Source organism: Platichthys flesus, chromosome 17, assembly GCF_949316205.1.
Source record: "Platichthys flesus chromosome 17, fPlaFle2.1, whole genome shotgun sequence".
NCBI classification, from domain to species: Eukaryota; Metazoa; Chordata; class Actinopteri; order Pleuronectiformes; family Pleuronectidae; genus Platichthys; species Platichthys flesus.
In genome coordinates this window covers 16,121,574-16,145,759 of record NC_084961.1, presented here as the reverse complement: position 1 = coordinate 16,145,759, position 24,186 = coordinate 16,121,574, and the positions used below count along the sequence as shown (strand labels likewise).

Here is a 24,186-nt window from a genome sequence, read left to right as displayed (position 1 = left end):
ACATGAAATTAGTAGAAGCAGGGGCAGAAAAAGCTGGAGAATGGAGATTTTGCGATATAACACAAACGTTTTGTTTTCATGAGAGAATTAAAAGTGATAGGACAAGAGAAAATAACGTCACATTTATTAGCTTAACTCTACAAAAAGATATCAAAGGAAAAAGGTTGTTAAATCTTCACAAAAACATTTTTGTATTGTTTATTTTTGTATGGATTAAGGACACAAATTGAGACGTTTTAATTAGTTTGAAGAAAATAGCTCCAACTAGCATCACATCTCTGTGAAGGAACTAAAACTGTTGCTGTTGTAACGTTCCTCCAAAGTAAGATAGTATTACGCTGGACTCACACGTATGTGTTGTACGCTTGGTGCCCGTGCAATTGTCATAACAACAACAAAGGTTAATGCTAATGGGCGACATACATGGGCGGCTTTAAGCTTACATGCCAGGCCATAGTTATCAATGCAATGCTAAATAGAAGTACACAGGAAATAAAATCCACAACCAGAGGAACACACACCAGGTTCACCAGCTTCCTCTGCGACCACTCTGCTCCCGTTGACGTTTGCAGTGCGAGCATCGCAACGCAATGGAACCCCAATGCAGTTTGGCAACTCATTACGTCATTCCAATCCAAGTGGATGAGTTCAGGTTGCCACATCCAACGCATGCATGTGAGTCAAGTGACATATCTTCCCATAAGCCTACAGATGTGTACTTCTATAAATCCAAACTTGAACTGGTTGTTTTAGCTGGTTATCTCTCTTTCAGAAAGATTGATGCTTGGGTGAAGGACAAACACAAACACACACACACACACGTAACATAGAACACAAAAAGTGTGTGTTGCTTTGGTCGCTCAGGGTGCTGGACGTTTACCTTGTGCTAAAGGTTATATAAATCCCAGCGAGGGGGAGAGAGTCGCCTCAGATGACCTCGATATCACACTGTAACACCCTGTTACCAAATATCACTCCGGCGACACTCCCTTACAGTAAGGTAAACACACACACACACACACACACACACACACACACACACACACACACACATTTGTTGTGTTCTGTAGTTAAAAGTGGAGACAAAACACCAAAATAATCCAAAAATCGTCAATAAACTTGCTCCACCCAGTGGCCCTTTTATACACTTTGATAATCACATGCTGTTCTAACGGTGACATTATAGCCATCTAAGATTTCTACATTATCCACCACACATCACAGAGCAAATGTGAGCTTATATAGCAGTGTTAACTGGTAAACTGCCACATGTTGTTGTGTATGTGGCTCATGTAAGTTAACATCAAGGCATATCTGCTTTATTGTAATGTGTACAGTTTATGTAAACCCCAGATAGATGAAAATGGTCACAGTCTATGAACTCTGCAAACTCCAACAACAGTGTAAAACTATGTCAGTGTAGCAGAATCAATACAGGACCTACAGTAGAAACCATTATATAACCATTCAGGATATTATGCTGCTGATAATAAATCCAATGATTGCGTATGCTATTGTTTATTTGTACATCCCACTCATGCATGCATATTTGACAAGTTCTTGCTTGATAATGCAGATGATCGTATTAATCCAACATACTTTAACCAAACACTGTCAGCTTTTTCTGATTTCATTTAACATTTGTTTGTGAATCTGCATCACGGAATACAAGAAGATAATAAACTGATATTAAAACAAAATCCGCCGTCATGTAGGATTCAAGAGAGACTTAGCTTTTAGGGTTCAACCAGGACAGAGGGGATCACGGCCCAATCCGAGAAGGTTAGACCGTTTTTCAAATCCTCTTCATCAGGCCCTGGGGATCAGCTCCTTTTACATCCCCAAAAAAACATCCAGTTCTTGGATCAACTGTCCAGAAACTAGTTTATCTTTTTGTGATCTCCCTTCTTCAGTGACTCTCACTTCACATGTTCTCTTTCACTCTGCCTTTGTTTTCGATTTCCCCTCTTTTGTGGCTCACAGGTGTGTCCAACTCATCTTCTCCTTCTTTTCCTGTTGAGGTGTAAAGGGCCATTCTGTTTATAATTTTTTTTCCTTACTGCTACAATGTTATGATGAAGGATTAACTACTGAGTGATCATGTAATGATGTAGAAATAACTACAGATTACTGAGTACTCATGTAATAATGTAGAAATAACTACCGATTACTGAGTACTCATGTAAGTAAGTATAAATAACTACAGATAACACAAGAGTAACTACTGAGTATGTAGTAATGACTACTTAGTATGTAGTAATGATTACTGCATATTTATAAAATAATAAAATAATGATTACTCAGTACTTATACAATATTTTAGTAATGACTAATGAGTACTGGTACAATAATGTAGAAAAGAAAACTCAGTACTCATGTAATTAAGCAAAGACTACTTAGTACTTATACAATACTGTAGAAATGACTTGTGAGTAACCCACGCATGTGATGGAGTAATAACTGCTTAGTACTTAAATCATAGTGTAGTAATGAGTACTGCATACTTATACAATAATGTAGTACTTCTCTCCCTTCTTCTCCCTCTCGTTCTTTGTCCCTTTCGCCTTACCTTTTCCTCCCTCTCTATCTATCCCTTCTTTGCTCTCTCTCTCTGTCTCTCTCTCTCCCTCCCCATCCCCTCTCTCCCTCCCCATCCCCTCTCTCTGTCTCTCCTCCTTCTGTCTCTCTCTCTCTCTCTCTATCCATCTATCTGTCTTTCATCCCTCCTTCTCTCTCTCTCTCTTTCTCACTCTCCTTATCTTTTCCTCTCCCTCTGTCTATCCCTTCTTCACTCTCTCTGTCTCTCTCTCTCCATCCTCATCCCCTCTCTCTCTGTCTCTCCCTCCTTCTCTCTCTCTCTCTCATCTATCTATATATCTTCCCTCCTTCTCTCTCTCTCTCTCCCTCCCTCATCTTCCCTTCTCTATGTCTGTCTGCCTGTCTGTCTGTCTGTCTCTCTCTCTCTCTCTCTCTCTCTCTCTCTCTCTCACTCTCTCTGGAAGAGCGTTTTCCTTTTGTTTTGATTGACAGGCACCTATGTCCAATCAGCTGGTCGGCATCCACCATTGAGCAGCAGCCCGTCCAATGGGCCGTCGGGGGCGGGGCCTCCATGCTAATGTGTTGGCAGGGGAGACGCAGCGGTTCATTCATCTTCTTCCTCAGAGGTGAGTTAACGCGAAGGTTATTTTACACGAGAGAGGAAACTGATTCTGGAGCCAAACGTCACGTTGACAGGAGCTGGGAGGAAAAGAAGAGGTTTTGTTTTGTAGTCTGACAGGAGCTCATTCTCTTCTAAACATTACAAGGTAAGTGGAGGACATTGTTTGTTTATTTGGAAACCAGCGTCACGTTAATGCGTGTAAAGTGTTAGCAAACATTTGTCTTTAATAGCTTTACTTGCTAACTAGCTCGAGCAATCAGTGATGAGACCAGATGTCATGGGCTTTATTTTGAATGTGATGGGCTGAAATCCAAGGTGTTTTTTTCTGGAACAAAACAGTGGCAGTGTTATTTATTCCTAGAAATGTGTAAAGTCGAGGTTTCACTTAGACTCTGCAGAGGAGTTAGTGGCTTCACTGACTTGCTCAAGGACACTGCAGAGGCAATTGAACCTGGGATCATTGCTTCCTGTTGATAGTATAAGAGGCACATTGGTGAGCATACGGTGAGAGAAAACACTTCCACTACCACTACCAGTGTATTGTGCAGGTATGTGTCAAAGTATAAAATGATGGAGAACAAGGGAACGTGTGTGTCGCACCTCCTCAACTGGACTCACATGCAGATAAATAAGCATGAGTGAATGGATAGAAAATTGCCTGTTCATTTCAAGCAGATGTTTGCTCCTGCATATTGATGATCAGAGAATGCAGTTGCAGGATCTGTGCATCTCCATCAAAAGTGCATTTGCAGATTCCGGTTTAAATTCTGAACACTTTTGTTCCCAAAGTCTAGACTTGTTGCTGTGTGAGTAAAGTAGTTTCATTTGATCAGTACGGCCCAGACCTCTGTGGATGACACCAGGACCTGCACAATCAATTGCGCCAGCTTCGTGCTATATGTGTGAATTACTGATGGCCCCTTCTGTGGCTGTGCATCAAAGGGTCATATCAGATGTGTTACTGCATCATAGTAACTGACCGTGTGTGTGTGTGTGTGCCTGCATATTTGTATGCCTCACTGGGTCTGTATGTAATGTGGTGTTAATTGATTGTGTTTCCATTCATCTCAGCAAAGCAGAGATGAATGGAAACTAAGACACACACACACACCCATGACAGACAGCTGGTGACAGTGACGGCTCAGTTTGGTTCTGTAGCCCTTTGGCTGTCAGCCTTTAACTGAACCAGAGCTTCGGTGCATGATGGGTAATAGAGCTGAAGGATGTCACATTTTCAAGCTCAGTTGTTGTTTTTAAAGGTAAATATATGTTGTATACAAAAGTAGTAGAATACAGATCTTTAGATGCTGTAGACAGCAATATGACTGATTGTAACCAGGGATTACAATTTTGCCCAAATTTGGCTGGACAATTTGGACAAAAAATACATCAGGATAAAATAATTGATATAAATCAAGATTGATAAGTTTCACATAATCATATTACAATTATACATGATCATAAATGTCACATTATTATTTCTGTTTAGTTTAAAGACACATTTTGAACTCTTAGATATGTGTAACCCTTATGGTTAAATGCAATTTTATTGTTGTATTGCTCAGTCCTATGCCCAAAGCAAGGAAATTTTACTTTTCGCACAACCCACTCACACTCATAAGAGATTGTTTATAGTCAGGCAAGTCAAGAGTCAGGCTGTCTCAAGTGGTGCGGAGGCTTCAGTGAGGGAGATATTGCAGTGGTTTGATTAGGACCTCTTTCCATACTTATCCTCTCCTTCAAGATGTACCAGAATATCCCCTCAAACCCATCTCATAATTAATAGAATAGAGTGGAGTATAGGTCTTTCTGTGTGAAGTGTGTCATGCCCTGCGATACAATGGCGAGTTGCACAGGGTGTACCCTGACTCTCGCCGAATGTCAGCTTGGATTGGCTAATATAATTTAATATAATATAATATTCCTGTATATGCTCAACAAAACATTACTTTCAACATATAAACTACAGGATTCTTCACATACTCTTCAAAAAGTATTTGAGATTTAATTTTCAAGAGATAGAAATATTGCTTCTGTTTATTTACCTCAATTTTCAGTGTCACATACTGAAATTACTTTGATTTAATTGTTGTTAAGCAGTAGCTCATGTCTGTTTTTTAAATTTGTGTTAAAGCTATTGTTAGTTTAGACTTTGCTCTCAGATTGTGCGTCTAATGTTGATTAGCGTTAAATTGCAAAGTCATGCCTCCATTCCAGCCTGGCTCCAACTCTTAAGTAGCCTCTGCAGAGTGATAATTCAAGAGCTACAATAAAATGTTTAAGTGATTTGTTATTGATCCACACTTTAAGACTTTAGATTAAAACAGGCTCCCATTGGTCTTTTGCTTTGTCAATATAAACCTGAACATTGTTATTGTATTTAATAATAGCCCTCAGTAGCATTTACAAAATGGCTACTCAGTGCTATATATTGTTTAGCTTTAGTGCTGTCACAGCAATCCACCACAGACACGTGGGCACTGTTGGTTTCATCACATAGGATCAGACACAGGCCATTTCCTACAGAGACAGTAAGTTGATAACTTCATATTTGCAGTGATCTTAGACATAGACAGCTGCAGTTACACACAAAAACTGAGTAACAAATCACTGAATGGGTGATCACATGATTGTAGGTTTGTAGGGTTGTAGATGTAGATACGTACTTCCTCTACTCTGGAAATACCTATTGATTCCCAGTTAGCTCCGAGCGACATGTTACGCTACAATTTCCTGTCTGCGTGAGTGTGTGTTGTTTGTTTTTCCAGCCCTAATCTTTATTCACTTTTCTGATGGCGGTAGATGAATGATCCTATGACACTCACAACCATCCAGTTCTTCTCTTCCTCTCTCTGCCTTTGCATCACTTCAATTTTGTTGTTAGCCTGTGGGCAGGTGTACGAGGCATCTGTCTCATGCTTCACTGGCATATTGTGTGCATCTGCTGTGTATGTGTGTGTGTGTGTGTGTGTTGCTGCTTGTGTTTCTTTTGACTGGTTTATTCATCCATTTCTGTCAAATACTTTATAACCCTAGGATATTGATGTTGTATTACTATATATATATATATATATGTGTGTGTCTGATTGTGTGACACACTATCTTGCAACAATAAAGGTATGCTGAGTGAAGGATTTTTGCGTAACTGGCGGATAAAGTCACAGTTTCCATGAATATCAGTTTCAAGTGGCTTGACAGATACAATATAGTACAATGGAAATGCAATACAACAGTAATAAATGTTTCTGTTGTGAATGCCAGATACTTTTTAGGATCATGTTTTTGTCATAGACATGTATAAGGGTGAGTATTCTGGTCACTTAAAGGGAAACAAATATCAGAGATTTCGAGAATCAAGATGTAACAAGGAATAAGTGGTAAATTTACAACAATTCAGTCACAATGTTATGAGAAACCGTACAAAATTTATGAGAATTAAGCTGTAATATTACAGGAAAAATATACATGTACATTTACAATAAGGTCGTAATATTGCAAGTCATTGTTTAGCAAAAAAATCCAATTATTGCGATTATAAAGAAGAAGAAGATACATTTATTGATCCCAAACACATGACATGCGGCGTAGGAAAATTTGTATTCTGCTTTTGTCCCATCTGGTGAACATCACAGGACACACAGAGAAGTGGGCAGCCATGCACAGCGCCTGGGGAGCAGATGTTGGGGGAGTAAGGTGCCTTGCTCAGGGGCACTAAGACAGTGGGGGTAAGGAGAGTGCTCTTTGGACTTTGGAACAGATCCGGGTGTTGTCCTGGCAGGTATCTGGGAGGTATCGAACCAGGGACTCTCCAGTCCGATGTCTGTTACTTTCTGCCCATAGCTGTGTCCACTAGTCCACAGCCTCTCTAATTTAACTCTGTATTGAAAGAAAAAATTTGAGGCAATCTCACAGTTTATTGAGAAACTATAAGATCCCTTTGAATATCACACAGATGTAACCATGTGATGGCCTCACAGTCCTCGGCCACTACTAAACATTTCCTCATCCACAAAAGAGACAATTCCCTCTTAGTCCTAATACTTCAATAACATTATTTTTGTAAATTTACGAAATATTATGACTTTTATCTCAAAATCTCTGATGTTGTTTTCCCTTGCATACGTCCTTGAAGGGAAAGATGTATAATCATACGTAGCTAAACTGTGCGGCACATGTTTTGTTATATAACATCCCTGAGTGGTTCAGTGGGAATGTGTGAATAGTCTCCCGCAGCTGTGCCTCAAAATGGTCCATAGGTATGAACCTGAGTGTGAACCAGATGGTCTTTCTATATAAATCCCCTGGTGAGGTGATAGATTGACAACCCGTTAAGGTATACCCCCGCCTCTGGCCCAGTGCATGCTGGGACAAGCTTCAGCCTCTTATGATCCTGAACAAGATAAGTGGGTAAAATAATACAGTCCAAAACAGACAAACTATTAATATAAAGCATAGGCAAAAAATGTCCATGTCAAATCAGTGGTGTGTTTTCAGGCTCATCTGTTTGCTGTAGCTTTGTTTATGTGCGTATTTTGCTCTCTGTTCACTTTTTCTTATTTGTAATTTGAGAATCCCCCCCCACACACACACACACACTCCACTGCTTATTACCCTCTCTGCATATGACATGCATCCGATTAATTTCCACCTTATCAATCACAACCTACCCTTCTGTACATGGTAGGCTAGTAGATACTTGTGTAGTTGCCATACTATGCTACTGCATAAGCTGATATGTTAGCTAGGAATGACCCCCTTCATGCCAGTGGATACGGAGAAGTGAAAAAACAAGTCAGCGCCAAAACAAAAACAATACTAATACCTCGGGACAAAAAAACAGAGCCATATACATAAAGAAGACTCAGATGAGGAAGTCAGGAGAGTTTGTGATGATAAGAGAAATCTCTGGTAGAATGAACGCGTTACGTCCTGCCTCTGTCTGCTCACCTGAATCCCCCGGAGGACTCGTCGCTGTTGTGAATGCTTCTGAGCTGAGAATCTCCTGCTGTGCTGCTCTTGTGTGAAAGGAAATCTCTGGGGAAAGTCCGGACAATTGGGTCCGGACCTTCTCCAGAGGACTGAAAGCAGCAATACACTGCTGTCAACATGCCTACACTACTGTGCCTGTACCAGTGTATGCTAATGGGAACTGGGCGTGCTGTTCTCAAAACTGTTTTCGTCCAATGCTGAAAAACACCTGAGCCTTGCATCAGTCCACCTTGGGTTCATGTGTATGTCTGCAGACAGAAAGAGTGGCGGACGTTAAGTGCAGCACTCAGACATGAGGCACCCAGATTTTAGTACATGTAACATTCGTGGCAATAAATAGAACACTGAGGTGAATAAATGGGGGTTTTGGGGATATGGGAGGAAAAGTTTTGCAGAGAGGCAGACTCATAAGTTCACACTCACACCGCCGATTTGTTCCCCGTGTTTCTCCCCGGGCTCGACCTGCTGCCTGGTCTTAAATTAGAGTGAGTGCTGCACTGAGGTGAGCTGCGTTTCTATAGCGATGGATGCTGCGTGCTCCGGTCTCCAGAGGGATCCATGTCGATTAAAAAGATATGTAGCTCACACTGATACCTGGCAACACCTCAGCTCCAACACTTTCATATGTCTGTAACCACTTCCATGTTCATACAAATCATATTCACTTTTTGCTAACATGACTGCAACTGTTGGATGCATGGAGAGCGACAGCATAAGGACATTTTGGATTCAAGTTTTGATCGCTGATAATTTTTGTTTAAAGTCCTCCCTTTTCTGTTCCTCTTACGTTTGCCACAACAACTTTTAACTAAATATCTTGTCAAACCTTAAAGTCTGGACCAAGGTCTCAACTAAGCTGCATGCTTTGGTTAAATTGTTTACATTTGAACAGGTTAGTGTTGGTTTCACATTGCACTTTGTATGACATAAGTACGTCTTGTCATCATAGACTATGTGGGCTGCGTCTACCTGACGGGCATGAAGACGTTTCCAACGGCAAATGAAACAAATCAGGATTCAGTTTGATCCAGACCAAGACCACATCTTTTTGTAGGAATACATTTTGGTCAATTGGAACGTGGTCAGAAATGTCCAAAGGGGGGCATTCAAATTGTAGGTGTGAAAGCACCTTTACACTTCTGCTACTGAGCAACTACCACCAAAGTAAATACCCTACTTCCTCTCATCCTCCTGATCTGACTACTACCTACTACCACTAGTTAGGGCTGGACAACATGTTTGAAATCCATATTATCACCTTATGGAATACATGAATTGTGGTGATAATATATTTTTTTCTGTTGAATGGTGCATATTGTGGTAGTGTACATTTTATGAACATTCAATGGAAGATCTAATCGCCAGAATAACCAAATGGGATGATACTGGTTCATTTCATTTCAAGGTGTTTGACAGGTCTTGAATATATATATTTTTTTGTTGCAGAATTCGACCAGGTCAAACGATATATTGAATAAATCTACAATAAATATCTAATCAAACATGGGGCGTCATATGGGATGAGGAAGTCTGCCCAATATTTAAATTGTGCCACCCCACGGCACACTGATATATCAGCAAGCCAAATGGTCTGGTCCAGTTGGCAGATGGACTGTTTCGATTCGCCAAAAGCATCATCCTCTGCCGGATGGCTGTTTGGCAGTGAGCCAAGGCAATTGTTGTCAAGACAACGTATTGTTCCATTTGACTCTTGTTGGATTGGTGAGTTGCAGTGACGACCTGTCAGAGTGCCGTTTATCACTCCATTATCAATATGTCTGCTGGCCACTTCTCCACAGATGTGGCCATCTTTCTACTTTATAGTGTAATCTTACTCTCTGTAACACACACATTCACACAAACAAACACACACACACACACACCAATACACACACACAAACGTCCCAGTGTAGTTCATGGTGCCGGCTGTTATTGGACTGGTTTCCTATTGATTGTTCCCCGCATTGTAAATTTCCATTCTCACAAAGGTTATTGCCACTGCAATTACAAAACACACACACACATCCATGCGCACATGCACCAATACAGTAAATGGATACTGAGGCCTAGCCTCCCCGTTTTTGCTCTCTTTCCAACTCAATTACAGCTTTTGCCAGCTAATAATAAATAAAAAGCCTGAGCGCATCATGACTGTGATGCCCTGTTTTATTCCTTGTGTATACTTCTGCGGTTAGGGCCCAGAAAGACAGAACAATGTTTGAGAAGTGATAAAGTATAACTGGTGTGATCTGAGGTAAGATCATATCCAGTTGCTGTCACTGTTTTCCTCAACTAAATTTGTGCGACTAAGAATTATCCCAAGATTGATGAAAATTATATTACGATAATTAATATTGTTGTATTGCTCAGCCACACACACAAAGAGCAACCACTCCTTTAACGGGAATAAACCTCGAGCAGGACTGGACTCGGTGTGGGTGTCCGTCTGCAGCTACCATGTGGGGTGAGAGTAAAGGAATGGAGAAGAAAAGAGGTGAGGAAAAGGTAGGGTATAGTATTAATATTATTTAGTTTACGGTAAATGGTTTTGTATTTATATAGTTCTTTTCTAGTCTTGATAACCACTCAAAGCGCTTTACAGTACAGTTTTACATTCACCCATTCACACACACATTCATACTGTGCATCTATTCGCAGCACTTTGTTATTCTATGCGGGGCCATTCAGGGTTCAGCATATTTCCCAAGGACTGTTCGGCATGTAGATGGGTCAGACTGGGGATCGAACTATCGACCTTAAGGTTGGAGGACGAACACTCTACCGCTCAGCCACAGACGCCCTTGTAGTAGTCAGACTGAATGAAGCTAATTCTTAATAGTTCCTTCCTTTACTTGTGGCCATCATGTCCTCCACGTTTGAAAGATTTGCTTCAAAAACGTTGTCGTCCGTGTGACATTAAGTCTAAATGTTGAGTAAATGCGAATCTAACTCATATAACAGATACTTTTTCATACAAACTTATTGTTTCACCAGGCACTTGATCCGAGGATTCAACACTACAAACCAGGTCCTCTTAAATATTGTTATGAAGGGTTGGGTATAGTTCGTTTTTTTCCTGATACTGGTGCTAAATTGATTCTTTTGAAAATGGTACCAGTGCCTGAATGTTGCCAGAACCAACACTTTTTTTTTTCTTAAAAACAATCACAAAACAGTCAATGATAAGAAGGGCTTTGTTATTTCAGTTCTCAACCCCAATTGGGATAACATAAATTAAGGTTTAACTGGGAAGATGATTATCATGAAGCAACGCAAGCCTCTGAAGAGACAAATCATTCTCTTGCATTTGTGGATCAACTATTACACTATTCTCTACAGTGGTATAAGAGAGCTGCTTAGTTCAGAAACAGACTAAAGTTTTACTTGAGCCTACCATCAAGTCACTCGTGGAGTTATGGTTGATTGCTGACGACCAATATGACCTCCTGCTGATGGAGACGCTCGTCACTTCGCTGGTGAAGGAAGAGGTCAGCGCTAATAAGAAAGAGGCACAACACCTGTACTAGGGCTTAGCTGTTGCAGTAAGTGTCAGAAATGTCACCTAACCAGATCTTTTTTCAGATTAACACATGCTTTTCATTCATATATGCAGCAGAAGATCTGTATTAGCATCACCTGATTTCTTCCTTTGCTCCCTTCCTAATGACTGTAGCCATAGAGAGCTGTGTCACTTGAACATAAACACGTGTTGTTGCTGTCTTTCCTCTGGTATGGTCACTCTCCAACAGCCGATACAGTTAAGTGATTTGAACTCACTCGGAATAACCCCTGCTGCTGAGTTGCAGCACTTGTGTTATCCAACAGTGGGAAGGTCCTTGAGATTGAGAAAACAGTCATGAACATGTAAGCTTCGATAATACTGACTCTGGCACGCAAACATGTGAACGTGTCCAATCAGCTAGATCTCCATCAAGCTGGACTGGAACACACACACACACACACACACACAGTGACACACCGCACTCACAGCCTCCCAGGCGTTTACAACTCAGATAAGACTTTGTGTTTCCTATCAGTCTGACAGGTGGAATGAACATGCGTTCAGGCCCCTTCAGACTTGCGTATTCCTCTATTGAACGCCTTCTGGGACAATTTTGTACAAGCCCTGCTTATCTGCCTGCTGCCTCCCATTTCTCTCCGTCCTTCCATCTTCATTTCCTTTTCACTCCGAGTCTAGTATCTCCCTGTCTATTTGTCTTCTCCCTCAGAGGTGTGAAACCAGATTGAGTCATCCTTCCCTCTCGTATTTTTTCTACTCAGAGCATCTCTCCTCTTTCCTCGCTGTGTCTTTCCCCCCCTTAAACGTTGTCATGCCACTTTATGATTGTTTTGACATGTGCAGGAATGCACGCGACAACCCGTGTGTGTGGAACTAATATGTCCTTGATGTCCTACTTGGAAACTACCATGTTTGTGTGTCTATGTTGTGTTGTGTCTGCTTTGTGTTGACGTGAACCGATTGTTAAAGATGTCAGTGTGCACAGTAACAGCCTGTTGCTGGGCCAATTGATCCCCTTTGGTGGGATTTGCAGAGCAGGCGTTGAGGGCTGTATATTTTAGGCAAATTGCAGCATTTAGGGAATTAAGATTTATGTTCGCCCCTGAGGGCTTGGAATGAGCAGTTTGACTTTGACTGTGTTTCATTGTTATTAGAGAGCATAAAGGGTTCCCTCCTGGGATTTGTTCCTTTCATAGGTTCTTATGGGTTTAGGATGCTAAGACTTAAATTGTTATTTTTTCTTAAAGACAGTTAACATTTTAATGAGAACATCCAGTATAAAATTGATCGCAGACCCATCGACAGCTTGGGAGCAGTGAAAGAATCTATAAACGAAACAGTGACATCATTATCATATAAAGTTGATAATATATATGTATGTGTACTGTCTAGCGCAAGTAGCGTGCTATGTGATCCAGCATAGGGGGTGTTCACTATTAGCTTGACCTATTGCCTGCTTCTCGGCCCAATTATCTGAGAAGCCGTGTGTGGAAGTGTTAAGGCTGTTTGTCGACTTTGTACGAAGCAGCTTGCAGACGCGTCAAGGACAACAATTCTGTCGGCTCCCTTGTTAGCTTCCCACCCAAGTGAGGGAGCGGAGGAGGCACCATATACAATCGGACCATCAACAACCTCATCTGACAGTGCAATCCAAATCCATTCAAACATATTGTGATGTTAAATCCATTCAATATAATCTTTTTGGAGAAGTGACAGCCCTTAAATGATCCCAAGTATTCTCCATGTTCTTTAACATATACAGCAATACCTGTTTATCTCTGATAGGCTAAAAGCTTCCAATACACGCATACCCTAATTTGACATACATGTCCATCAACATTTATGTGCACGTGCACTCAGATAAGCATCACCTTCACCGAAGCAGCCATAATAAGAAAATGTCAGAGCTCTTTGACTCGCCAGAGATTTGATTTATTTGCTCTGAAAGGCAGCATAATCCCAGACAGAGAAACAGCCAGCACTACCTCCAGATTACCTCCAACTCCTGAGTGCTCGCCCGCAACAGATTCCAGCCTCAGTAAAATGAGCCGGCAGAGACCTGCGCACCTGACGTGAAGACATGGTGTGACATGGGAACAATATGAATGAACCCACAGGTGACCCGACTTGTCAGCGTGAACTGTGTCTCCTTTGATACTCTCAGATGGGATAAGTTTCAAATGTGTTTGCTCGCCTGGCTGGTCACGCCTCTTGCTATCTTCAACGGGAAACTCTATTATCTGCTACATTTACTTCTCTAATAGAGGGATGAAATCTCATCTGCCTCAGTCAGTGGCAGGAAACAATGTTAGAACGCCGTGGAATGTACGTGTGTGTGTGTGTCTGTGTGTGTCTGTGCGTGTGAGGGAGCTCAGGAGGGTTTGAGCCGAAATAAGCTCACAGTTTGGTGTCCATGAGGTGTTGTGCCTGTCTTGATGCAGTGAGTGATTTATAGAGCGACCTGAGTGAATGCTGTCAGTGATTTGGAGATATGGTTAAATATTCATTCCAAGTGACTTGCAGAATCAAACACATTTCTGGTTCTATACAAGACATTTTGTTGTTATTATTGTTTCAACATATATAAACCGTAATATATATAGAATACTTTGTCTTTCTGGATGGTATTGAAATGGGCATGATTTCTGTATTAAATACCAAAGAATGAGCCAATATGGGCTTATTACCTCCCAACCCTCTGCTTTTATGACTGACTCATGCTGGTTTGTATTAGAAATACATGGTAAAAGTCAAAGCATTTTCTCCTGCAGCTACTGACAAAAGAGAAATCTGTTTGAATTTTACAGTTCTAACAGGACTGCAGTGAACTCCCAGCTGAGTCATTCCCTTTCTTGAAGCAGTAACCGTTTCATTGCACCTTTATTATGTGCCATCTATTTTACAGGCACATTTCTCCTCATTTTCATCTTTAACTGTGTTATTTCTCTCCTCCTATTTAAAAATGAAATGACGGAATCATTTATTTTAGTGTTCCAGCTTCATAAAATCCCAGGTAACCTTTTCTCCCACAGTGCCTCCCACATGTCACGGAGAGTCCAAAATATTTGTGCGATTCTCCGTAACTTTTCGCGGCACATGACTCACTCGCCATAAAACAGGACAGGGTATTATTTCAGCCACTGCCCCGCACACGGCACACTCATTCCTCAATTTAAATGAGGATTTGTAGACGCTTAGCTCGGCTGCATCGGCTGTGTCCTGGTGTCAAAGTGCGAGCGCTGTCAGGCGGGGCCGTGAGTCAGCGATGGCGTCATGAAGGCACTGCAGTGTTCCCAAGCTGTGTGTGTGTGGTGAGGAGTCAGGGTAATAGGCCAGTTTATGGCCAATATAGCAGCAAATCACAGGCCTGTATTCAAACAAGGTGATTAAAGAGGTAGAATATTTTTAGTTGCTATGGAAATCGAAAGATCTTTTTTTCATACGTCGGCATATTATGTGCACCTCTGAAACTACCCATTTCAACCAATCATTTCAACAGATGATTCCTTGGATGAACTTAACCCTTATAGAGTGATGAGGGCACTTTTCCATTTTGACACACAAAGCCATATTCAGACTAGAATGGCACTCAGTCAAGTGGGTACCTCCACTACCAGTCCTCTTGATTTCCCAATCTAGCTCCACTAAATCGCATACTCATAGATATCAGTTTCTCACTTTTTTCATCAATAGCCTGCATTATTCGCTAGTAGTCTATGACGATATCAAACATGTCCTTATTATAAGTATCAGGATTATGTAGAAAGAATTCTGAAGAAATTGACTCTTGTGTATGGGGGAATTGTGAGGATACTGTTAGCTTTATCTGTGTGATATTCAAAGGAGTTTCTTATTTTCTCAAGAAGCAATGAGATCTGTTCAGGATTTGGGATCCAGGAGTAAAACTCTGGAGAGCACGGATCCTTGGTGGTTTGTCTGTGCAGGTACACTGTTCCTGACTCAAGTTCACAGGGGAATAAGAGCTGCGGCTGTTGTTTTGTCTCTCACCTGCTCATCTCACGCTCACCCTGTCTCTCTCTCTCTCCCTCTCTCTCTCTCTGCCCCCTTCCCCAGAGAGGTGAATTGGTCATGGGTAAACACAACAGTAAGCTGGCTCCGGAGGTCCTGGACGACCTGACCAAGAGCACGGAATTCAACGAGGTGGAGCTCAAGCAGTGGTACAAAGGCTTCCTCAAGGACTGTCCCTCTGGCATCCTCAACCTGGATGAGTTTCAGCAGCTCTATGTGAAGGTGAGGCTGAGGTGGAGGGCAGGACGGGGCATGAGAGGCAGAGGGAAGGAAATCATGGCAGTTTATGACTTAGCTTATCCTTTACAACTGGAAAGTACAGTTTTCATTCCCTGCTCTACCTACCTGCTTTTATTTCCCCTGTAGTTATTGTGAAATTAATCAAAATGACACATAACATTGTCTGGTAGTTACATAGAAAGCTAATGCTATTGTGTATCTGAGGCATTCAGAGGAGCTAGAGCTACACCAACAGCTGTTGTTCTATGGAACTCAGACATTCATATTCTGGAGATTTTATGGTGGACAGATTTTTCATGGATGCACAATGGTTAAAGATATTCTTAAATGAATTATGAATATGGTCTCTCATTCATAGCTAAAGGGCTCAGAAGACATCTGTTTTTTTCTGCTCTGACAATGGTGAGAATAAGTTGACATGATCTCAAGCAACTGACACTACAGCGCCCCGCCTTTACAAAATTATTGCTGCCATACTTCAGGATTGTGGCGGACAAATATAATAAGCTCACTTTACAGCTTAACAATAAACATAATTTATGAAACAAGTATTTAAACACAAAAAGTCCAACACACGCGGATATGCATTTCAACTTCCATATTCAACACCAGACAAGACGTGAGGTGCAGAGAACATATCTCTATGTGACACTCTAATCTGTTTTCTATAAAGTTCAATAAATAAATTATGTTTCCAAAGTCTCAATATTACAATATTACTATATGAAATTAAGATTTTGGCCATAATTGAGCAGCAATCATACATAACATATTTATATAGTTAAATGATTCATTGTTAAATAGAATAATAATACACTGAAGGGCGATTAAAGCATGCATAGAACTTACCTCTTATCTCACCATGTTAATGAAAGTGACAAAAGATCTCCTGGCTCTTTTCTATTTTGATCCACTACAAAATAAAATGTGTTCTTTGTTGGTCCATGCTCCACTCCTCCAAAAAATTTCTTGAAAAGCAGGTCAGTTGTTTTTGTGTGAATCTGCCTAGAGACAAAGAAACCTGATAAAAACCTTTGGTGGAGATACAAATACACAGTCCCTGGGTTTACAAATGTAAAACACAGGAAAATAGACTTGGAGCTGAAATATATGCTTTTATAGGCATGCAGCACAGGTAAAATATAAGCAACCTAGGACTTTCAATACATTTATAGTCCCCTTTTCAAGCATGGCATAATAGCACATTACACTGCTGCAATTGTTATATTGAGATTAATTAAATGATAGTCTATAATAGGATTATGTTAAGTCTGTGATGCACAGCATTTTCCCTTTTCACCAACATTGAGGAAGAGCTGCACAATTCAACAGACACGCCATTTATGTTGCCTTGTTTTTGTCATTTTCCACACTCCAGTTTTTCCCATACGGCGACGCCTCCAAGTTCGCCCAGCATGCGTTTCGGACATTTGACAAGAACGGTGATGGGACCATTGACTTCAGGGAGTTCATTTGTGCCCTGTCCATCACCTCCAGAGGCAGCTTCGAGCAGAAACTCAACTGGGCCTTCAACATGTACGATCTGGACGGGGATGGAAAGATCACACGCATGGAGATGCTTGAGATCATAGAGGTGTGTTTGTGCCTTATTTAGGAAGGAATCCTCTCTGATAGTTGAAGATGTTCAGACAAAGCCCATCATTTTTGTTTCCCTGTCTACCTCTGCAGGCCATCTACAAGATGGTGGGCACGGTGATCATGATGCGGATGAACGAGGACGGGCTCACTCCTCAGCAGCGCGTCGACAAAATCTTCTCCAAGATGGACAAAGACCACAATGATGAGATCACCCTGGACGAGTTCAAAGAGGCCGCCAAGTCTGACCCGTCCATCGTCCTACTGCTGCAGTGTGACATGCAGAAGTAGAGAGAGATGGGTGGAGATGCAGAGGGAGGGATGGGACGGGGAAAGGGTTGAACTGAAACAAGCGAAGGAAGGAGGATATGACAAAAGAGAGGTAGGAGAAGAAAAGGGGGATGCAGCTGAGGTAGGAGGAGGAGGAGGAGGAGGAAGGGAGGGGTAGGGAAGATTTTTTTTTTGAGGCAGCGATGACAAGGAATGAGCCATATTTGGAACATAATGAACTGCTGATTGATGCCATTCTTTTCTCCCAACCCATCCCACTGTGCAGTACACTCCTGCAGGAGTAATTTACAATGGAAATATATAGAGGTGCCACTCACACTCTTCCACCGTCAGGCCCCATGCTCAGCATGTGAGATTACAAGGCTGTGAGGTGGCTCAGGAGCTAATGTCAGCTATCTAACGGTTACTTCTGCACAATACTCTTAATTTGTCTTCTTTTTGCTTGGGAAATAACACACGGTGTGCTGCCCTTTCCAGGATCTTTTCATTATGAGACTTCATGAAATGCCTTATTTCAGTTGACATGAGTCTGCACCTGTTGCCTGGCAACATCACAGTGATAAATGATGAAGATTTAAGAAAAACATTGCTCCTGGCAAAGAAATAACAACTGGTTAAAGTGCAGCTTCTTGATTTGACCAAGTTCTCCGATTATTTTTACTACTTTGGATTTAACCAGGCTAGCAGCACCGATGACAACATTAGAGTAGGGATATACGTTTAATGTTATTACCAAAAAAGAATATTTCCCTAAAATGTTAATTCTTATAAAATCTCATTGAATGTCAGTTCTGGCAACCAGACGGCCAATTTCTAATCACAAACAAAAAGTTGTGCTGTTGGATATCCAGGAAAAAAAGAATAGCATCAAATCAACTGAGAGCCTGTTTGGTCCTTATAGAGCGACAAGAGAGAAACAAATGTGTTGATGTACAGAAAATGATTTGAATGAACAATCACATTAGATGTGTGTGGGTTTGTCTGCCGTGAGCTGTGTCTCAATTCAAGGGCCACATCCTTCAGAGGCTGCATTTGAAGAGTGAAGAGTAAAGAGTGTATCACGGTGGCATATAGCCTAACGCCCGATAGGAGGAGCTCTTCAGAGGCCGGGTAGCCCTTGAATTTAGACGCAGCTATAGTGTCTATAACACCATGAATGTGTACCAGTTTGAAAGTGAGAATATGTTACAATCCAAATACACTTGCCCACAGATCAAAGTCAGATCACACTGCCCCACTCCCTGTCTGTGTTTTTGTGTGTGCAGCCGCATTTATTGTTACCTCAGCGGCAAAATCCACCACCAGTTACATGACACTTTCAGAGAGCGTTTCTGATAGATTCCAAAGCAGCGTCCAGATGCTTTACAGTGCAAGTACGAGGCAGGTGATGAATGAATTTGAGCTGCTTCTTAAGCTTTTCCACATATGCTAACAAAATCTATATTTAAAGGACATGTAATTAGGTTAGAATAAAGCCTTGTCCCTGACATAATGTAATCTGGATCGCCCATGCTCCCTGCATGGCTCTCCTTGTGGTTTTGTTAGGTAACCTTTGTACTATAGTTTCTTTCACATTCTTCAAGTGATATATGTACTGTTCGCAGAATAATGCAGTTTTGCCAGTGCATATTTTATTTATTATAAGGTCAGAATTTTTCTAACTAGTGGCTCTTAGATCCTTAGATCCTGCATATGTTCTGCGGAGGAGTTGCATGTGTAAACAAAAATGTTTCATATACAAATTTTCTGTGGACTCTCTCCACCAGGCCCCCTAGTCTAAACCAGGAGAAAATCCTGAGAATCCACCACAAGCGAGTACGAGGGGTTGATGACGCGTCTAACACGCGACTGACGCAATAATGACAAAAACAAAGAGAAAACAAATATCTCCCTGTGTAAAAAAAGCGGTGACACACACACAGAAGACAGTGTTGAAACTTTTCAAGACAGATGGGGTGATAAGTATGATAACGGAGCCGGGCTGCTGTAGATATGATCCCTTGATCACCACAGTGGAATAAATACGTCACTTCCTGCCCCTGCCAGCTGCAACCGGCTGCTCCACCACCACCACCACAATCCATGATTAAGGTTTGATTCCTTAGATATCTCTACATGTATCAAAAGTTTCATATTGAGCTAAATCGTACCTGGAGGATGTGTTGTCCTTTTAAAGTAAGTTTGATTTTCAGACCTGACACTAACTCTAGAGATGGTGTCGGGAGTAGAACAAGAAATAGGTAAAACACACAGAGTAAAATAAGATATGGTGTTGACTTGATAAGACCAGCAATTACAACAGCTACAACAGTGTGGAGAGGGGCGCTCATAGGGACTGTAATCACTGGCCCTATGACAGAAACACTATTTCTCAGAAAGGCCAAAGCTGCCTCCATGAAAAGCTGAAATAACCGTCTCTCCTCTTCCTCTCGCACAGCCCTGCTCTTCCCCCTTTTGTCTTCCTCCTCTTTAAATGTCAGAGAGGAAGCGCTTTGATAATAGGTGAAGGGAGAGGAACTTTGCTTAACTCAGCTCAGATCTAAAATCAATTTGAAAAAGAGCAAAAGGTTGAAGAGGAAGCTTGTTGTGCATGTGTGTTTGTGTGTGTGGTCACCTGTTTGTGCCTGTGAGGAAAGATGAGAACTTAAGTACATTGACCTCTATGTAGTCAAGTGGATCAGCCTGAGAAACGCAGGGGAACAAATTGACACAAGATTTAACTTCATATATAAAATATTGTCCCACATAATTTTAGAACAAATGACTGGTCCTACGAAACGTCCCTTGTTTATGTTAACCCAAATCCAGAGGTGGCGGGATGATCAGTCTGATTACAGAATGAAGCCCTGGACAATCTTTAGTCTAATCTGAGTTCTGTGTTGTGCCCTCTACTGGAATCCTCCAGTAACACAGGTAGGTCCATGACGCAGCCGGTTGCCTCAGTGCACGTGTGGTTAAACTGAAGCCCTTACTGGCCACAGACCATTGTGGGGTTCTTTTGTGGGAGCGTTAGCTGTCTCATCAAGCATTTGACTTCTTTCCTGGCAGTCAATCAGATTTATCTCCTCCTCCTCACTCAGCCAATGAGAGTCCCCGCTTCCTAAAGCTACAGAAGTAGGCCCCTTTGTTCGATAATGTAACGATAAAACTACATGTACATTGTAATACAACTGTAATCGTATTTATGAATATAAAGTAATATAAGATGTAAATGTACCACTAGATTAGACCTAATTTCATATGACGACTACTGTGTGTGTATGTGTGTGTGTGTGTGTGTGTGTGCGTGTGTGTGTGTGTGCGCGCGCACTTGAGAGACAGTGACAGAGTGACTCTGACTAACTGTGAGTGCTTCTGAAAGCTCAGTGTGTGTGTGTAAGACACTTTTGTGAGTGCTCAAATGTGTTTTGTATTTGTATCATTTGTGTGACAAGAGATGCCTCAGTCTGGTTGAACTTTGTAAAGATTTGGGTGAGAACCCTCACACTGAAGTATTATTATTACTCACACCTACACTTGCTTTTGTGGTCTGCTGGTACACATATGGCTCTCGATGTTTTGTTGCTGTAGCAGTTTTAACAAGTAACCGTCACAGGCAGACGTCAGAGTTGACAGGCAGAGATTGAATGTCATTTGAACTATTATACAGCCGTCCTTTGTTTACATGTGATGAACATGTCTGAAGATCAAGACTAGCAACATTGTATGATATGATCAACTTAACCCTTGTGCGTCCTTTCAGAGATGTTTCTTTCTTTTCACTTTTTTGAATCATGTTATATTTTGTAAATACATTTGTGTCTATGTGGACACAAGACAGTCACCCTCAGGAAAAATTATCCAATCAAATTTGTTGATCCTTCTGCCAATTATAGAATCGAAATTACCGGGGTCCACATGGTCAAAATTTAGTATGTATTTGCAACTAACAGATGTTTCTGATTCGGTGTGCTTACCTCTTCTGCAAGGCCTTGCCTTTTTAAAGTAATTGTACTTAAGTAACAGTTGAGAGCAGCACGAGTATGAATATAGTGAGGATGTAAAGATGAGGTCCTGAGCAGGTTTTCTTGTCTCCAACATCTCCGTGTGTTTGTGATAGCATGTCTATATGAGCTGAGCGCAACTGGATCTGATGACACTACTTAGGATGATTTGACAAAATATTTGCCGTTATAATATATCATATGGGAGCTGAATCATAAAAACTGGGATTAGTTTGGTAAAAGGATGCACAAGGGTTAATCAGGCTGTGTGCAGTCTCACCCTCTTAGCTTTCTCGTAACAAATTAAAAAAGTGGAAAATGTTTTCTACTACACGTACATCAAGTTTTCCTCTATCTTTAACTCCCATCCTTTGGCACTTCACATATTTAAAAGTGAAATAATAAAATGAAGACCATCATGTAGACAACTGTTTTATACAGCATTTAGAACTAAATAAATCTTTCTTTCAAAAGTTCAGAGTTTAAATGTACTGACTTCTGGCGATGTGCTGCGAATCAGCTTAGATTAGAACAGATTGGCTTCACAATGTTTTGATCTCCCTTCTCCTCCTTCTTCATCAGCTTTGACTTTCCAATCCAAGTCACAAAAAGAGTTTTTGCTTCACATCTGTTTTTTCATGTACAATCCAAATCAACAACATTGCCTTGGCAGATGTAATGTGCCAAAAGATGGGATTGTGTTGCGTTAGAAAGCTGAAGTGTGTTGTTGCTGTGGTTGTAAAAGGTGGAGTTAGACATGTTGTGTGTCTGCATTGATCACACATGATGCAGCTCATCAGTCCTCAGAGAAATCAGGACAGACGCTCTGAGCTGTTTGACGTTAACATGAACGCGGATATTGTACCTTTTTTTTGACAGGGGACCATTTGTGCTCAGTTGTGCAATAGACTTTCATCATTCAACATTTTCTCTATGACGTTGATGTAAATGTATATTGGTCGGATGATTTTTGCGTTTGTTTTCTTTTCATTTTCAATATTGTTACCGTAGGCGTCTAGAACAAAGACAATGTAATTATTTTTGTTACATAGAATAAAACACATAAATGTCAAGAGAAAGTGCATTGTGTGTCCTCCGGTATTTTTTAACACACACGCTTGCACGCACACACACACACAAACACACACACACACGCACAACAAGCTTCCTCTTCAACCTTTTGCGCTTTTTCAAGAGCTAAGAGCATGAGTCACTATCTAGCAATGACGTCACACTGCTGCAGTGACGTCACCGCTCACGCTGTTCTCATGGTAACCACCCTGAGGCTAAAAGACAGGGGAGGACATAAACACACACAATACGCTTGCACACCTACGTTAGGACACATTTTCATACACCCACACACTTTGCAGTCGTATTTAATGACTGCGGAAATGAATTATTCGTCTGGTATTCTCCGGACACTCATTCACTCAGCTGGACAGAGAAATTGTTAAACACAATGACTCATGCAGAATAAGCCTTGACTACAGGAATCAACACAACCATTTACTTCGCATGAAACGTGCAAAATGCTGCGCCTGCATCTGGTGTGGAACCATATAGCCCTGGGGCCTTGTTCAGTAACAAACCTCTGGATCATCTGGCGTCATCAGGGATACCTCTGCCTCCAGCTCAGCTTCAGAGAACAACTTGTCCCCGTCCTCGGCGTTCCAGACTGGGCTCTGAGGACCGTAAGTGGCCTGAGATCAGCATGAACATCGGGGAGGTGGGTGAAGGGGACACATTGGACACCGCTAGGACAGCAAGAGTGGAAGACTGCACGTGTGAGATATGCTTCATCACAGAAGCAGCTACGGACACAAAGCCAGGAGGCAGTTCATCCTTTTTTCTCTTGATTCCTGTAAATGAATAAGTCCACAGTCAGCCCCCATGCAGCCATAATAATAGCTGGTCCTCAGCTAAAGTGAATCAGAAAAGAGGAAACTTAAACAGTAAGACAAACATGATCCAATAATCAGTAGAAAGAAAGGGGAAAGATTGATGGAGAGGCTGGAAAAATACTCACATGGTAAAGTAATTGTACCTATTTATAGCTTGTCCAGTCCTATAAACAATTCAAAGTGCTTTACAGCACAGATCGCATTGCCCCAATCAAATACATAATCATACAGCACTCCTGTATGCAGCACTTATAGGAGTGGAACATGAACACACTCAGCACTACTTTCAGGGGAAACTTTGGGTTCAGTATCTTCCCGAGGACTGGAGGAAGCAGGAATCGAACCACCTACCTTATAGCGGACGACCCGCTCTTCCTCCTGAGCCCTTCCTGACTAGGATTTCAGCTAAACATCTGCAGAAACCAAACCCTGCACGGTTGCATGGTGTTGTAGGGCCGAGGGCGGCGACTGTTT

General features: G+C 41.5%; 1 protein-coding gene across 1 annotated transcript; it reads left to right on the top strand.

The window, feature by feature from the left end:
• The first annotated feature begins 3,168 nt into the window (after positions 1-3,168).
• On the top strand, positions 3,169-18,478 carry LOC133972962 (visinin-like protein 1). The gene is made up of 4 exons (XM_062410595.1): positions 3,169-3,305; positions 15,744-15,920; positions 17,317-17,532; positions 17,628-18,478. The coding sequence occupies exons 2-4, from the start codon at positions 15,759-15,761 to the stop codon at positions 17,823-17,825; spliced, it is 576 nt and encodes a 191-aa protein (XP_062266579.1). The 5' UTR covers positions 3,169-3,305; positions 15,744-15,758; the 3' UTR covers positions 17,826-18,478.
• The last annotated feature ends 5,708 nt before the right edge of the window (positions 18,479-24,186 follow it).

Excerpts from the sequence above, each read along its gene's own strand:
- LOC133972962 (XM_062410595.1), top strand. The coding sequence starts at position 15,759 with ATGGGTAAACACAACAGTAAGCTGGCTCCGGAGGTCCTGGACGACCTG. Across the intron at positions 15,921-17,316 it reads TTCAGCAGCTCTATGTGAAG|TTTTTCCCATACGGCGACGC; the intron begins GTGAGGCTGAGG and ends TCCACACTCCAG. Across the intron at positions 17,533-17,627 it reads AGATGCTTGAGATCATAGAG|GCCATCTACAAGATGGTGGG; the intron begins GTGTGTTTGTGC and ends CTACCTCTGCAG.